Here is a 15,644-nt window from a genome sequence, read left to right on the forward strand (position 1 = left end):
ACTAGGAGCAGGTGAGTGACCTATAACTCCAGTTCCTAGTGGTACAGGAATGTGCATGCTTGCCCCAAGGCACTGCTACGCTTAGGGTTATGTACCTATCCAGACGTATTGAGAGTTGGAGGTTCGCTCAGATCTTAGAATCTGAAGTACAGAATCCATCTAAATTTATTCTGTGTGATGTTGGGGAATACTGTCCAGAGGAGCAAATACTTGTGAAAACCGTTCATTATCTATTGTTGTTATCCTATTGATATCCCTAATTCAGTCTATTTAAATTCTTTTACGTAAGACCTGGTGATACTAATATTGTGCTAAAAAAATTGCTACTGTTATCTTCACAAGCATTTGTTCCTCCAGAGAGAATTCCTCAGCGGCAATCAGTCCAGATGGAATTCACAGGGATCTGTATAGAAGTGTTTTGCAAGTCTTTTAAGGTAAATTGCAGGGTAATCTATCATTTAGGCCCTACCAAATTCATATTCTATTTTGGTCAATTTTATGGTCATAGGCTTTTAAAAATCCTCAGTTTCACAGTTTCAGATATTTACATCTGAAATTTCATGGTTATAACCATGGTGGTCCCGATCAAAAGAGTGTTGTGGGGTGGTCGCATTATCGCACCCTTACTTCTGCACTGCTGCTGATGGAGGTGCTGCCTTTGGAGCTGGACAGCCAGAGAGCAGCGGGCCATGGTATAGCGGGTCATCACTTTTTGGGCAGGGGCAGGGCTAGCTTTACGGGCATGTGACTGCCCAGGGCCTCTTGGCCAGGGGACGCTATGGTTCCCTTTTTACCCCCCCCCCCCGACCCCACTCCCCCAGCTAGTCCAAGGCCCTTTATATGCCTGAGTGCTGGATCCGGAGCTGGGGAGGGCAGAGCTGAGGGCAAGGGTGCCAAACCTTTGTGGAAGTTGGGGGCCTGTATAGGCTGTAGCCACAGAGCTTCTTATAATCAAGGGAGGTTCCCAGATGTGGGTCTAACCTGGCCCAGAGAGCAGCCCCTGCAGGAGAAGAGGAAGTCTGGACTAGCAGATGGAGCCCGGCACATGGTAGGAGCCCCAGCTGTCATGCCCTGGTCCAGCCCGTCCCCGGCAGATTTCATCGTGAAGACCAGTTTCACGGTCCTTGATGCTTTTTTCATAGTCTTGAATTGGGTAGGACCCTATCTATAATACAGGAGCAAAGACCGAGTAGTATTATAGTAAACTGTCCTCCATTGGCCCCAGGCATGTGTTAGATGATCTAATGCTGCATGTCTTGTTCTGCGTGCTTTATTAGTTTCTGGAAAACAGAGGGAAAAAATCCTAATGCCCATAAAGAATGGTGCTGTGATCAAACCCCAGTTACCGCTGGTGGGTTCCTTTGGCTGCAGGGCACACTGTCAGTTAAGAGTTTTAGAATTTGAACACGAGCATTTGAGTTGCTAGTAGGCAGCAGTGTTCGCTTCCCATTTTTTTAATGGTTGGGTAACAGTTGAGCCTCAAACCTGAGATGGAACCTCCTGTGGAAAACTGTTGATTCTTATAATCCAAGCTTCCATCAGGAGGAGTGGTGCCTGTACCTTAATTTGTACAAAGTGCTGTCTCATAGCGTCTGGTTTGAGAGGCACTGCAGAAGGTTTCTTCAGTTTTATTAAATTAGAGGTAGCCTTAAGGACAGAAATAGCATATTTAGAACACTGCACTACTCAATCCCAGCAGCTCTTTCTTGCAGTGCAGGTGAGTGAGACATGGATTCATAGAATTGCAGGACTGGAAAGGGCCTCAAGAGGTCATCTAGTCCAGTCCCCTGCACTCATGGCAGGACTAAGTATTATCTAGACCATCTGTGACAGGTGTTTGTCTAACCAGCTCTTAAAAATCTCCAAGGATGCAGATTCCACAACCTCCCTGGGCAATTTATTCCAGGGCTTAACCACCTGACAGTAGGAAGTTTTTCCTAATGTCCAACTTAAATCGCCCTTGCTGCTATTTCAGCCCATTGCTTCTTGTCCTATCCTCAGAGGTTAACAAGAATGATTTTTCTCCCTTCTCCTTGTAACAACCTTTTATGTACTAGAAAACTGTATCGTATCCCCTCTGAGTCTTCTCTTTTCCAACTGAACAAACCCAATTTTTTCAATCTTCCCTCATAGGTCATGTTTTCTAGACCTTTAATCATTTTTGTTGCTCTTTTCTAAATGGAAGAGTAGCATTAAAATAGTATTGAAAGGGTTTTAGCTACCTATAATGCAGGGATACCTGCAAATAGGACGGATGCCAACACCATGTGACCAGCTCTTTCCAGACATTGGAATAGGCAGTTTAACAGTAAATGTACTTTCACCATCTTAGCGGAGATATGTGCAAGCACAAATTACTAAGATCTTTTAAAATAACAAAAAGTTTGAATATCAATCCTTCCTCTACTACAGGGGCGGGGAACATCTGGTCCATAGGCCAGATCCGGCTCTCTACTTAATTTAATCTGGACTGCAGCAAGTCTTCTGGGTGAAGGGGCCATCAGGGAACTGTGGCCAATGGGAGCTTTGGGGGCGGCGCCTGCAGGTGTGGGCAGCATGCCTGTTACAGAGCCCCTTGGCTGCCCCTCCATCTAGGGGCTGGACATGCTGGGCACTTCCGGGAACAGCGTGGGGCCAGGGCAGGAAGGGAGGCCAGGTGTCCGGTTTTCAACCAGAACACCCAGTCGAAAAGGGACCCTGCTGGCTCCAGTCCGGTCAGCGTCACCAACTGGGCCATTAAAAGTCCAGTTGGCGGTGCTGTGGAGCTCAGGCAGGCTAGTCCCTATCTGTCCTGGCTCCACGCTGCGCCCTGGAAGCGGCCATCAGGTCCAGCTCCTAGGCTGGGAGGCAGGGGGGATGGCTACTGGAACCTTGATTCTTAACAAGCCATTTCAATCTGTCTGTAGCCACATAAACCTGCTGCCTGATTACAGCAACATTACATGTAAGGCATTTTGAAGTTTCCACTATGTAGGAGCTTTATTATGGCTATTTACATGACAAAATTATTCATCTGGAAAAATGGCTGTGTGGAGGATGGCGCCCCGGGTTCTCTGTTAACTATTAATGATACCTAATAGACATATTTTCATATCAGTATTGCCAGTGACCTAGAGCTATTGGAAGGTTTAATTCCACTTCCTGTCGTACTCAGGAAATTTAATGTCTCTGAATTGCCAACAAACTAACCATTATTTTGCAGCCATCTATGAACACAACTAGCCAGAGCCCTGGTGAGACACTAAAGGGAATAGCAATCACCTCGGCCAGGAGAACAAGAGAAATGGCGGCTCTGATGGCACATCCCCCTACAGAGTATTCTCTCATGACAAGGTTACGCTCAGGCCACATCCAAAATTCATCCCTAAGGTAACCTCCCTGTTCCACATGAACCAATTGATTCACCTTCCAATTTTCTACCCCAAGCCTCACACTGATAACAGGGAGGCTGTATTACACACAGTAGAGGTCAGGAGAACCCTAGCTTTTTACCTGAATAGGACAAAGGCTTTCTGGAAGTCTCCTATGCTTTTCCTCTCTATTACGGAAAGATCCAGGGGCTCAGCAATATCAGCCCAGAGGCTTTCTAAGTGGGTCTCGAACTGCATTAGACAATGTTGTTAGGGTTGCAGTATGACCCGTCCAGACAGTATTCGCACACTCTCCATGAGGTCGATTTCTTCATCTGTTGCCTTCTTCAAGAATGTCCCTATCTCAGAAATCTGTAGCATGGTGACATGGGTGTCAGTCCACGCCTTTGCAGAACACTGTGATCACTGGGGACTCCCCTTCCAATGCCATCTTCGGCTCCACAGTATTGTCATCTGTAACTGACCCGACTCCGAAGCCCCAGCCCTCTAGTAGGGATACTGCTCGGGAATCCCCACAATGGGACAGCCATAGGACACTACTCCAAGAAGCAGTTGTTGTTCACCTTGTGCATAAGAACGTAAGCAGTAACGATGGTTCTTCAAGATGTGTTCCACAACCCAGCCTCTTCCCCTCTACTCTAGAGTTCTTGTCAATGACTCTACTGTAGAGAAGGAACTGAGGGAGGTTAGTCTGCACATGCTGACTAGCTTCGTGGCAGGGCACGAGGGGAGACAGCGCATGTGCGGGCCTAACGGACCTGCTACCGAAGTTCTCCGGTCAGCAGTGCAGGGACACAAGGACACCTACAGTGGAGCACCCATAGAGAGAGACATCTCAAAGAACCATCGTTACTGCACAAGGCAAGTAACTTCTTCATCAGGATACAGTTCTACAGTCTGTACTTCAGACTCCTTGTAAGTCAAACTGTGCCCTTGAGCAGTGCAGATGTTGGGTGCCCCTGTGGAGCACTGTCCAGAGATTTGAGTAGAGGCTGCTTGGGAAACCTGGATACTATTACAGGGATTGCCGCTCGCTGTTTGTGGGTATGTCTACACTACAAAGAAAAACCCATGGCTGGCCTGTGCCAGCCAATTTGGACTTGCGGGACTCAGACTGCAGGGCTGTTTCACTGCTGTGTACGCTTCCGGGCTCAGGCTGGAGCCCGAGCTCTGGGACCCTCCCACTCTGTCGGCCACCCATGGGTGTCCAGTTGCTGTGTATACATACCCTGTGAGACCTGGGAGAAGCCACTTCCTCCCTTTGTGTCTGTTTCCCCATCTGTATAATGGGGATAATGATAGTGATAGTCTGCAGATGAAAGATATTATGGAAGATCCAAGTATCCTTATCTGATGGATCAGGAAAGGGATGGGTTTGGATCAGTTTTTAAGAAAAAACACAGGATAAATTCTTGAAGGCTAGCATAGAACCTAGGATAATTAGCTGCATACAGAAAAGCCCAGGGCTCAAATTGCTATTTCTGACAAATCAGTCATGTAAAAATACATTTCTATTGAAACTCCAATACAGTGTGGGATCTTCAGGGTCAGAATAACCTGATCCAGCTTTCACCTGAACAGTTGATTCATGCAGTTGTTGTTTGTAGGATTAAAATGTAATCCTTATGTACAGCTACATGCAGGGAGCAAGTGTGTGATCTGTCAAAGCTGTCTGCGCTAAGCCATTCAGCATTTTGCTTTTTAAATGTTTTCCTGTGTTGATTAGCTGTTACTTTCTCCCATTTGGAATTGGAGGCTCAGAGAAATGCTACTAGGATGATGTTCATGAGACTGTTCATTGAGCCGTTAATAAAATGAAGGTGCTGGCTGTACAGCCAGAGGGAGTGGTGTTAAACATGCAGACAGTGGAAAGCCGTTAACCTCTGCAGCAAATATGTGGCTCTCTGGCTCTTAGCAAGTTACAGACATAGCTGTGTTTGAAACCGAGATGTGGTGAGAAGGAGCTGGCTCAATGATGTCAGGTAGTTTCAGTCTCTGCAGTGTACGTGCTCCGCATGGAAATGCGGGAGGAGGAGGAAATGACATGGTCTGCACTGCAGCACATTGCAGCACTGCCAGAACAAAGCCTTGTTGGAAAAACACTACCTAAGTAGTGGCTGTGTGCTGGCCGCTGTTTGGGAGCAGGGTGTGGAAATGTCACCTGCTTTTTAGAGAAGTCAGTCTCCTCACTTTGGAGAGGCAAGGTGGGTGAGGGAGTATCTTTTACTGGACCTACTTCTGTTGGTGAAAGAGACAGGCTTTTGAGCTACCCACTGCTCTTTGTCAGGTCAGGGAAAGAAACTCAGAATGTCACAACTAAACAAAGGTGGAATAGATTGTTTAGCACAAGTAATTAGCACATTGTAAGAGACCATTCAAGGTGAAGTGGCCAGTTAATGTCTGCAGTCATAGGACAAAAAGGGGGGGGGAGGTAGTGGGTTACAGATTGTTGTAATAAGCTAAAAGAAAAGGAATACTTGTGGCACCTTAGAGATTAACAAATTTATTTGAGCATAAGCTTTCTTGAGCTACAGCATCCGATGAAGTGAGCTGTAGCTCACGAAAGCTTATGCTCAAATAAATTGGTTAGTCTCTAAGGTGCCACAAGTCCTCCTTTTCTTTTTGCGAATACAGACTAATCCGGCTGCTACTCTGAAACTTGTAATAAACTGTAAATCCAGTGCCTTATTTAGGACCATGATTTTTAGGCGTTGTCTACACTGCCACTTTACAGTGCTGCAACATTCTTACTCAGGGGTGTGAAAAAGCACACCCCTGAGCCCTGAAGTTTCAGCGCTGTGAAGTGGCAGTGTAGACAGTGCACCAGGGCTGGGAGCTACTCCCCTCGTGGTGGTGGGCTTTTTACAGCGCTGGAGTGCTGGTGCCATGACTACACAGCCATGTTAAAGCGCTGCCGCGGCCGTGCTTTAACATTGCTGATGAAGACTGCCCTTAGTGCCTAGCAAAGTTATGAATTTAAGCTCCGAAGTTCATCTTTTGAAGGTGTGCAGATTTCCTTTGAGATGAGGACTGAGAGGTCAGATACTCATGAAAAGTGTTTGCCCACAGGTGTTTTTATCTTTTATCATTTTTCTGCATGAGTTCATTCGAGAGCAAGGTGCTTTCACCCACATAGTTATTGTCAGGGCATTTAGTGCACGGGATGAGGTACAGACCCACATGCTGTGATAGGCATGTGTAGGACCACATGGATCTTGAAAGATGTGTTGTGGGGGACATTTATCATTGTAGCAGTGGAGTTATGTCTGCAGGTTTTCTATCTGTTGTTGTGGCAGGGCCTGGTGCCACTTTGAGTTGGTAGGTCTCCTCATACAACTGCCTGCCAGCCTCAGCCCCAGAGGCCTTGGAATGATCTGAACAAGGAAATTTATTAGTGAGACTCCAATTTTCTGTTGGCAAAGAAAACCAATTAATGGGCTCATCACTATCTTAAAAACCTCTACACCCTCTGAAATAGGGTTGGAGAGGTGACTGGCCTCCCACACTCATTAGCAGCAGAGATACTTTGTAAATTGATCTTACACTATTATTTAGTATGTAAAGCTGAATTCAAATATCCCTGCAGGAGAGAGTCCAGTCTGGCAGAAGGGGTCAGGTGTGCTCTTTATCTGTTGTCAAACTTCAGGTAATTTCTAGTGACAGGCAAAAGCATGACGTAAACTCATGAGAGCTTCACTCTGACCCCAGTAATATTCTGTCTCTAATGGTCTGCAGATGGTCTCGGGCTCAGCATAGCACATAAGTTTGTGTCTCAGGTTTGATTTCCTAATGAAGAATCTTGCATAGCTGTATCTTATGGAATTCCTGTCCTGTGCCAGGAAACTCAGCAGGTAAAGCATACCTGACATTTCACTGGCAAATGATTAGAGAAACACAGCATTTGCCACCTTTGATTACAGGAATATTCCCTGTAAATCTGTGCATTTTAGAAAAGGGCAGTGCGATTCTGACACAGCTGACTCCTGACCTACGTGTCCCAAGGAAACGTATTACTCTAGTGCCAGCATGCTGGAATTGCACTGTGGGGATGGTTTTATTATTTATTGTTTGTATTGCAGAATCGCCTGGGAGTCCCAGACATGGATCAGGGCCTCAGTGAGCTAGACGCTGCAAAACCAGACCAAAAGGATGGTTGCGGTATTACGGCACCAGAGACTACCAGTGAAATTACTCTAGAGCAAGGCAGCCCTGCATCCAGTCATGCCAAAGTACCATAGACTGCAAAGCTAAGGGGGGGCCACGGCCTGACCACTTTTAAGCAAAGATCCTGTACTAAATCAGTGCAGCTGCTGCCAGAGCATTACTCCAGCTGCATGGTCGCACCACCACAGATATCTGACCCCACCATCCCCCTGTACAGAAGAAGGGGTGGCTGGGCCAGATATCAGTGAGTGGCATTGCGACCTAGTGCACAGGGTCACAACACCACTCAAATTTGGCCCAGCCACCCTTCTGTCTAGATGGAGGGGTGCTGAGCCAAATGGTTTTGCAACCTGGCACGCAGGTTCCTGGATCGTGGAGCACTGGGGAGTACGCTGAGAATCCAACTCATGGCAACATCAGCTCATGCACTGTGTGGGTAAGAGAGAGGGGAGACTCCTTGGCTAGGGGAGACTAGGGGTCACTGAGGGAGGAGGGGACTATGGGAACCAGAATGGGATCCCTGGGGGTGAGATGGGGTCCATTATTTGTCCCCTCTCCCCCCGAAGCCTCTGGATAGGCACCACGGCCCGCATCATCTCTGAAGAAGTGCATGCAACCAAGTCATAGAGCACTGCTCCTCTTTTAGCGCTGGATCCAAAGCCCATTGAAGTCAGTGGAAAGACTCCCCCTGACTTCAATGAGCTTTGAATCAGACCTTTTATTTTATGGTCTGCAACAGCAAGCCATGTCGCCTGGTACCTAAAGCCCAACGAGAGTAATGATTTGCCAGGACAGAGCAGCATGGGAGTTAGGGCTTGTCTACACTGGCAGTTAACAGCGCTGCACCTTCCTCGCTCACGGGTGTGAAAAAACACCCCCCCGAGCACGTCAAGATTCAGTGCCGTAAAGTGCCAGGATAGAGAGTGCACCAGCGCTGGTAGCTACGCCCCTCGTGGAGGTGGCTTTTTAGAGCGCTGGAAGAGCGCTGTGCTGCGACTACACAAGCCACGTTGCACTTTAGCATTGCCAGTGTAGACTAGCCCTTAGACTCTGCATTTCTGGAGGATCGGTTCTGACTGGCTTGATCTCCTGTAAGCACCTTGCACGCTTTATTCCTGGGACCTTAGTCTGTGGGTTATAGGGCCGGCTCCTGCTCTTTGTTTCCGCTGGCTCATTTTTGCCCAGAAAAGCCTAAGCCTGTAAAAGCCCTTGGGGAAGAAGAGAAGCCAGCCTGGCTGCTTCCTTTTGGGGCCACTGCTACATAAGAGGGGAAGAAATGGGAATCCCCTTACCACAGGATGCTCCAAAGAGATGGCTTCCCTGCCAGTTAGTTGCTTGTACAATAGGAGGGGAAGGGGAGGAGCAAGAGACAGGTAGGGGAAGAAAGGATGGAGCACATGGGAGGGTGATGAGGTGAAGCGCAAAATCCAGCCATGTGATTTCCTTTTCAAAAAAACACAAAATGTTTATTGCATTAAAGCCAAGTTAAAAATGGACAAGTCCCCTTCATCCCTCCTTCACCCTGCCAGTGTCAATTCCCCACAATGGCAATTGATGTCGGTGCCACACATTTCTGGTGCCATCACATGCGGGTCCGTGGGCCATTCTTGCCATTGGAATGCACTTGTGCTGTGGCAGTCTGAAGACCCCGGCCTCATCATTGGAAGTAAAGTAGCAAAGTGTAGGCTGGCCTGACTATTCCTGCAGCCTCCTGGCTGACATCCATAATCTGTCTCCGTTTAATAATAATAAGAGACAGTTATCTAAAGTTCTAGACATCTGAACACGTAGTTAACGTTACAGCAGAATCCCAGCATTATTAAAAGTTAATTCATATAAGTGCTTGCCCAACCAACCACCTATAAAAAAGCTCTTTTCTATCCTTTCATCATTCCAGAAAGCATATTATCAGCCCTCTCAAGAGGGTAGTTTTTTGAGTGTGCCAGAAGGTCACCATATTTGGGCTTTTTCAAACCCAGGGGGAAGCAAGTTCCAGAATCCTGGAGCCCTCACAGAGAACGCAGCTTCCTCTCTTAAGGAGGGGGATCCAGCTCATGTGCCTCTGCTGGCAACAGGGCACAGGGAGTGTGGAACATAAAACATAAATCCCTTCCCTGGCAATTTACTGCTTCCCTTCCGATCACAATGTCTGGAAATCCCCTTTGCTTCATGAAATTACCCTGAAGATCAGATTTGATGTGAGTCAGGAAGAAATAGTCACTAATTACTTCTGTCCTTGATGCAATTACATAACTTCCATTGAGGCCCGAACAGACCCTAGAAGCTAATGCAAGAAGGTCCAGAAAACTCTGAATGACCTCTGACCTTGTGCACCACAGATATACTGATGCACAACCAATAAGAGTATTGAGAGGGAGACCAGTCTGTGTAGACATTCAGTTGACCAGAGCGATTCACCTCTTCTCACTGTACTGATTTGACCTAGATACAGGGCACAGGACAGGTTTATCTTAATAATCTTGGTGAAGCAACATGCTTGTGTTGGCTTCCATCTCTTAGTTCATAAGACCGGCCATACTGGGCCAGACCAATGGTCTGTCTAGCCCAGTAGCCTGTTTTTCGACAGTGGCCAGTGCTCCTTCAGAGGGAATGAACAGAACAGGGCAACTTTGAGTGATCCATCCCCTGTTATCCAGTTCCAGCTTCTGGCAGTCAAAGGTTTAGGGACACCCAGAGCATGAGGTCATGTCCTGACCATCTTGGCTAATATCCATTGTTAGACCTATCCTCCACGAACTTACCTAATTCTTTTTTGAACCCAGTTATACTTTTGGACTTCACAACGTCCCCTAGTAATGAGTTCCACAGATTTACTGTAAGTTGTATGAAGAAGTACTTCTTTGTGTTTGTTTTAAGCCTGCTGCCTATTAATTTCATTGACAGACTCCTGGTTCTTTTGTTATGTGAAAGGGTAAATAATATATTCCATGATTTTAGCCCTAGTAGCTGCTTCCTTGTACTGGTTTGAGGTTCAGGAGGAGGAGAGTAACCAGTGGTGCCTGCCAGCTCCCACAGAGATGAATCCCAAGTAAAACAAGCACTTTGTAAAGAATCTTTGATGTGCCCAGATGCTATCCACGTAGTTGGCAGCTGCCACCAGCCTGGGGGAGTGGAGGACGTTTGTCTACTGCCTTACTTTTCAATAGCATTTAAAGTAATTATTACTGACCCCTTATGAGTTTGCAGGTAACTAGCACATTTTATGGGCTTTGTCCATGTTAATTTCTGAGAACTGGGTCTAGGCCTAGGAAGAAGGGAATGTGCTCCTCTACTGGCTCTTTGTTCCAAGAGAAGTAAAAAGCCCAAGGGAATCTTGTTCCTGTAGCAGTCAGTCACTCATGGTTCTCATCAGGTAAAGCATGCCTTTGTAAAATGGGGGTGATGGCAGGGCTGCCCAAAGCCAGCTGTTGCGGGGAAGGGGGTCAGCTCGATAGGAAACCATAAGATTTTGGAGAGGGGCAGGGAAGGCAAAGCCATATCTCTCTCTTACGTATTTCATTTATAACAATTGTATTGTAGATTAGCCATAAAATATCAGCCACCTTCTCTTCCCCCCACTTGAGGAAGCCAAGACACTGAATTGTTAGACACTTGAACATAACAAGCAGAAAGTATCAAGGAGATGCAATAATGGGACAAAAGCAGGTGCCCTTCTACTCTTGTGATCTAGAGGAGAGCAACTCCACTCCACAGCCTCCACCTGAAGAGGAGGTGAACTCCGAGTACAGCATGAGAACTGTCCAGAGTTCTTCCAGGAAATCTCCAGTTCTGACTGTCTTTAATCTTTACTTCCTTTTGCTTTGGAGATGTTCACCAGCTTCCCTGGTCAGAGAGTCTGTCTGAGACAGGAAATTATTCCGGGATCCTGCTTCTGACAGTATGAATTACAAAACAGAGCTCGCCTTCTGTGCATCTCCTACTGGTGCCAGGTCCCATTTGTGATTTTGTGCAGGAGGTCACCAAAAGCTTGCATTTGTCTTCCACGGAAATGTCATAACGCTGTCTGTTTTGACCTAGATAATCAGTTCAGGATGTCAATCTTGGAACGACTTGAGCAGATGGAAAGGAGAATGGCCGAGATGACGGGATCCCAGCAGCACAAACAAGGAGTAGGAGGCGGGGGCAACGGGAGCGGGAATGGAGGAACCCAGACGCAAGTATGAGTCCTTCGTCTATGAGTCAGTTTTGCTTTATACGCGTTACTTCTGGAATTCGCTTTTTGGAGGGTGGGGGAGATATCTTTTAAACACCGCTTGCCTCTTGAGAACCTTTTAATTACAACCTCCTCTCAAAATCTCCATCTTTTCCAGCCCTATAAATAGTCGTTCTCACTTCTTTTATGGATTGATTGTGAATCCATTAGGAGATGCATATCTATGGTCCATGGAAGTCTGCTCTAGTGACATAGAAACCCAAATTCTGTAGCCTCCCTTTGGAAATGGGCACATAGTAAAGAATAAAGACAACCTAGCATTGGCTGGCCCAACAGATGTAAGAAGAAGGAGGCTTCTGTCAGTGTGACGCTCAGGAAGGCTTCTAAATATTTTACATCTGTTAGTGATACCTTATTCCCTTTTTACGGACTAGTTGAATGCTAGTCTGACAGCGTAACTCTCACTGAGCTCTTGCTGGGGAGCACGCAGAACTGCTGCTGAAGGTTGGAAATGGCCCCCAGAGCAGGTAGTTGTTTGGTGTGTGCTTGCAGCAGAGGGTGCAGGCTGCTACGCACAACCCCACTGGCTTCATAAACTATCTGGACTAACTATTTTCTGTGTGATGAATCAGAACGATAAATCACTTTGTTAGTAATATAGTACAGTGTAATATGAAAGAACCAAATTTCTCATACATTTCCATAGTTATTTAATAAATATCATAGAACCATGCCCCGCAGAACAGAAATACGCTGTCTCCAACGTCTGTACTGGCCTTGGTCCCAGAAGCAAAGCAACCAGGCAGTCTCCACCATCCCAGCAACAGCAGCAGGGTAGGCTGTAGTAGCATAGAACAGCAGCAGTAACCCACGAGCAGGTAGAGGCTGCCACCCCCCTAGGGTGGAATGACAGGGAAGCTGAGGTGTTTTAACTGAAATATCTTCTTTGTAGGGTCCATTATTTCTCATAAGACTTTTATTCTGCTTCCCAGTATTTCTGTTCAAACGTACATTTCCCTACAAACAGGTTGTCTGTTGCTCTGAAGCAGCATTTTGGGTTAATTGTATCCCTGACTATTAAAACATCCCTTCCCAGGAACTGGCATTGGAAGGTGTTGATGTCACTAATTCTCATCTGAAAAATACCTAAATATGAAATTACATAAATACCTGTTTTAAAAGGTCTGTAACTAAATAGCTACACAATATAACATAATGACTTCCAGAGGAACTCTTCAAATCTCTTGAGTTAACTCTTGCACTTCTAGAAAGGGATTTCTTTTGTCTTTTCAGCATGAACTCCTTTAAGGAAGAGAACTAGCCCATGCTATGCACTTGGGCTGTCACACAGTGACAAAGCTGGGAGGTTAAATTAAAGCTCACCCTGAACACTCCCAGTTGTGTTTAGGAATGGAAGGGGTAGCAGATCAGCGTGTGCTGCTGCAGTACTTAGGCACAGCGGGGCATGTTACAAAACAAGTATTGAATTATCAGAAGATCTGTCCGTTGAGCAAGGGGTTCCCTCTGAGTTCAGGATTTTTAAATTTTAAACTTTACATTTTGTTTAAATTTACTTGACAGTCAAAAGCACCTTTGATTCCCAAGGGTCCAAAGCAATTTACAAACATAACTACTGATCTATAAACCACAAACAGAGATCACTACATCCACCCTGGGAATTCATTCACCATGAGGGGGTCAAATATGGCTGCTGTTTAATGGCACACAGCAACACAATAGTTTAGGGTTGGAAGTGAAGAACACTGTAGGAACCACAGCAGTTAAAGCCACTGGGGAACTTAATACAACCAAATAAGTTACCAGAGGTGGAATTTGACCATTGCTCTGGAGCTAACAGCTTTAGTTATGCAAAAAAATGCCATGGGATCATTACAGTCCACAAGTAGGCAGGAGTTGGCTTTATATCTCATTCTAGAGACTGAACCTCCTACAGTTGCCTAACATCAGTGCTGTTGCACTGGTTCAGTACTTGCTCAGGTGGAAGAGTCACCTGTTGAATCATCCCTATGCTACCTGCAGTATTACCTAGGACTTCTCCCATCTCAATGTTGACATAATCCAATGAGACAGGAGGGGATTATAGCATGGAGTGGGAGGTTCACTAGCCACATAAAAAGAGCTCCATTAGCACTTGTAACTTGGAGTCTGTTTAAAATGTACCTGATGATGGGGATGAGGAGCAGAGCAGCAGTGGGGGGATCCCTTGGGGAGGAGAAGTGCCCCATTGGCGAGATATGCTGCTGGAACAAAAATCCAGTCTGTAAGCATATAGGGTTGGGCAGTTCCATTTCAGAGTCTCTGGTCTGTGAGGGACATCCAGCATTTATAGCTCTGATCGAGTAAGCACTGAGCCCATTATTCAGCTTCTGCCTTTGCAAGCACATTCCAGCCTACAGAACAGATAAACCAGAGAAGGAGCTGGCAGGAAACTCGGTAATAATTGCATATTTAGGGGTCTTTCACCTGATCATCACTGTGAAAATCAAAGACATTAGCTGGTCTAGGAGTTCTGGGTGACCTGAGAGAACAGTGCCTTGGGTAGCAGTGAAGAAGCAACTCATAAAAGGAGTCTTTTGAACTCAGCACACAGTACCTGGGCTTTCTATTTGTTCAGACTCCTAGATCTCTGTGGCTCCAGAGACCTCGCAGTCACAGTTCCTGTCAGCACTGCCACAGTTTTGCCGTGGGCGGTAACACACACATGCTACCTCCTGTTAAGAGGCCTTTTTGTGATTTAATTCTTCTTAGGGGTGCGGTACACGTGACTGAAGTCGTCTTTATCCACAGACATGACAGAACACCTGCAATTCTGCTTCCCAGAATCTTTCTGTACAGCTCTTGACCAGCCATGGCTCTTGGCTTTTGGTCATTGCAGCTGTTCCCTGTTTAAGTACTCTTTCCAGGTCTGGTTCTGAGAGGCACTGGCTTTGGTGGGAGTGGAGTGCTCAGCGTCTCCTCCTAGCTCAGGTAGTCCATGAGAAGGGCACCCTCTTGTACCCAGTGTGCCACTTGTAATGGATTGCAATGACCTCCCTGATGTGGAAAGTTACCATATAGAGTTGACTGTAAGTACAGGTTAGTGCAAATAAATGAGGTAACCTGTCAGCTTTTGTCTTGTTCCTCGTGCCACATTCATCCCCTTCTGTCACTTCCCTATCACTAATTATTTTTAAAAGCAAATGCACACAATGGTCTAACAAGTCCTGCCCTGTGCAGGATGTGAGTCCAAGCCCCCCTCCCAGATGACAGCTTCTGAGATGTGCATATTCCTTGCAGTGTGTGTCTGGGACCGGGACGTTGGGCAGCTGCTTTGAGAGCCGTGTGGTGGTGGTGTGTGAGAAGATGATGAGTCGTGCCTGTTGGACAAAGTCCAAACACCTGATCCATTCGAAGACTTTCCGAGGAATGACCTTGCTACACCTTGCTGCTGCTCAGGGCTATGCAACACTGATCCAGACCCTCATCAAATGGCGGTAAGACCCAATGCTTCAGACTTCTGACTCATCAGTGCAGAGGCTGCAGGAAGCAGGTATAATCTCTGGTTGGCCTGAGTTTCTGGGTGTCTCTCGCACTTTGCAGAGGATGCTGCTTGTTGCAACCTGCTCCAGGCCCCTGTTGTGCATGGATACCACTCTGTTGTGAGTGGACCCAACCGCTGGATCCCACATGCTTCTAAGCCCCCTCGGTTTGGATAGTTGACTGGTCATTGTTCCTAGCGCTGGGGATCTCAGGTGCACTCCCAGGAGCATCCCCCATGTCTGACACCATTCTTCGGCAGTTGGATCCTTCAGTACAATCAGAACCAGTGCTCCAGCCCTCCTGAGCCACCCAATTCGTTTTATCCATTCTCTGAGATCTACTTTGCTGTGGATGCTCTAAGCCTCTCAATTAATCTCTTTGGGAACAACTTGGCA

General features: G+C 46.6%; 1 protein-coding gene across 17 annotated transcripts in view; it reads left to right on the forward strand.

The window, feature by feature from the left end:
- The window catches only part of CAMTA1 (calmodulin binding transcription activator 1), a 950,491-nt gene that overhangs the window by 885,703 nt on the left and 49,144 nt on the right, over window positions 1-15,644 (forward strand). For all 17 annotated transcript variants that reach the window (XM_073316814.2, XM_073316813.2, XM_073316817.2 and 14 more), the window contains 2 exons: window positions 11,574-11,713; window positions 15,007-15,203. In XM_073316814.2, coding sequence (XP_073172915.2) covers window positions 11,574-11,713; window positions 15,007-15,203 — 337 coding nt within the window. The remainder of the gene's footprint in view (window positions 1-11,573; window positions 11,714-15,006; window positions 15,204-15,644) is intronic.

This window comes from Lepidochelys kempii, chromosome 18 (genome assembly GCF_965140285.1).
Source record: "Lepidochelys kempii isolate rLepKem1 chromosome 18, rLepKem1.hap1, whole genome shotgun sequence".
Classification (NCBI taxonomy): domain Eukaryota; kingdom Metazoa; phylum Chordata; order Testudines; family Cheloniidae; genus Lepidochelys; species Lepidochelys kempii.